The 1648-nt window shown below is 46.4% G+C and overlaps 1 protein-coding gene across 2 annotated transcripts in view; it reads left to right on the top strand.

The window, feature by feature from the left end:
• Nucleotides 1-1329: 1329 nt before the first annotated feature.
• LOC103082558 (solute carrier family 2, facilitated glucose transporter member 3) overlaps nucleotides 1330-1648 on the top strand; it is a 9840-nt gene continuing 9521 nt past the window's right edge. The window contains exon 1 of one of the 2 annotated variants that reach the window (XM_007469370.1): nucleotides 1330-1423. In XM_007469370.1, the coding sequence (XP_007469432.1) occupies nucleotides 1409-1423 (15 nt within the window). In that variant the 5' untranslated portion in view covers nucleotides 1330-1408. The remainder of the gene's footprint in view (nucleotides 1424-1648) is intronic. The other variant, XM_007469371.1, reaches the window with a different exon arrangement.

The following is a 1648-nucleotide window of genomic DNA, read 5'->3' as shown; positions in this document are numbered from 1 at the left end:
AGGCTACAGATTGATAGGCATTAGGAACTTGACTACTGATATTTCCCCCCAGCAAAGCCACCCAACTCTACCTACAACGAACTTGTCCTCCTTCGTTAACTCTCACACAGGAGCACTTCTCTCTCCTTTTATTTTCCTGCATCTTCCTGTGCTCACATTTTTCTTACCTGTTTTTCCTACTCAATCTTGCTCCCTTTGCTTGTATGGCTTAGAAATCAGATATTTATCTCACCCTTTTCTTTCAAGATATTCACAGCCCAGAAGGAATAGGATATTGCTAATTAACTCCAGTTGTGTAAGAATCGGTTGGCCTCGTCCCTTTTTAATGTTTTAAGTGGAAGAAGGGAAGCACCATAAATTCCTTGAGGGCCAGGACTTTTGTGTCCTATATACTGATGAATCCGTCTGATGGGTAGTATGTGCTCCGCAAATACCTGTTTAACGGAATTTGATCATTGCCCTCTCTCTAGGTACTGTAAACCCGAGACTAGAGGCAAAACACTGCAGGATGGGTAGAATTCAGAATGGGTGGGGAGTTGGTGAATGCCGTATTTTCAGGAGTTTGGATTGTGTCCCATGGGCAGCTGATTCTCTCCTTTCTGCAGCCCAGGAGAGTTGGTTTGGCTCCTAGACACTCAGGTTTTCTCCCAGGAGAGAGTATGCTCAACAGAGGACAAGTAGAGCCAAAAATTCTTCCTTCACTCGCTTTCCTTCTCTCAGACTGTCCTTCCCTCCCCTTCAAGATTGTAGACACAGCCTACAATCAAAGAGCAGCTGATAAATTCATAGGATTAGGAATAGTTTCTGTTTACACTCCGTCAAACAATGTTAACTCTCATATAGTAGCACCCACTCGACTTTGCCTTATATAGATAGCGCTTATGCTCATCTCTTTACGGATTGATTCAGTTCTGAGCACTTGCGAGAGCAAAAAATAATGTGTATCTGCCCTCCCTCCAGGCTTTTCTGGTAGCATTTTTGTCTGTGAAACTAAGAAGCTGTAGCTGCTCTTAGAAGAGGGAAGGAGGACGAGCTTCGGAAAAAAAAAAAAAAAAAAAACCCACAGAGTAGGGAGGGTGGAGGATGCGGTTTTAAAGAGATGGGGGGGGTGTGGTCTAGGGTGGGGGCAGAGCTTGAGGTCACAAAATTCCGGGAGGTCCGGAGATCACTGGGGGCGGGGGCGGGGTGGGGCTGGGGGGCTTGTCGCCCAGGCTCCGCCCTTTGCGGAGCTTATAAATAGGTGCCCAGCCTAAGGGAGCGTGAGGACACGTTGGAGCGGTACCGAGCACCTGCCGGAAAACTTGCTGCCGAGAAGGACATTTTGGAGGTTTTGTTGGCTGGAAGAGGGGTCTCTGGAATCCCACTTCTAGATCTTTACTGAAGATTTGAAAGGAATTAATTTAGGGCCATGGGGACAACGAAGGTAAGAACGATACAGTTACTGGTTTTTGCTTGTTTGGGGTAAGCTCCGAAAGGCAAGCCTTAATGGTGATGGCTGTGCTCTCTTTTATACGGAGTCACCTAGCCATCTTAAAGCATTTCCATTTCTTCCCCAGCCTGCAGTGCCACAGTTCCACCAGTTCTCTTTGGATGTCATTTCCTATAAAGGATTTATCCCCGTTTGATATACCTTCCTGTGGTAGGGAAA

The sequence above is a fragment of the Lipotes vexillifer genome, unplaced genomic scaffold, assembly GCF_000442215.2.
Source record: "Lipotes vexillifer unplaced genomic scaffold, Lipotes_vexillifer_v1.1 scaffold395, whole genome shotgun sequence".
In the NCBI taxonomy this organism is placed as follows: domain Eukaryota; kingdom Metazoa; phylum Chordata; class Mammalia; order Artiodactyla; family Lipotidae; genus Lipotes; species Lipotes vexillifer.
Note: the sequence above shows the minus strand (reverse complement) of the source record. Positions and strands in the feature narration are given on the sequence as shown.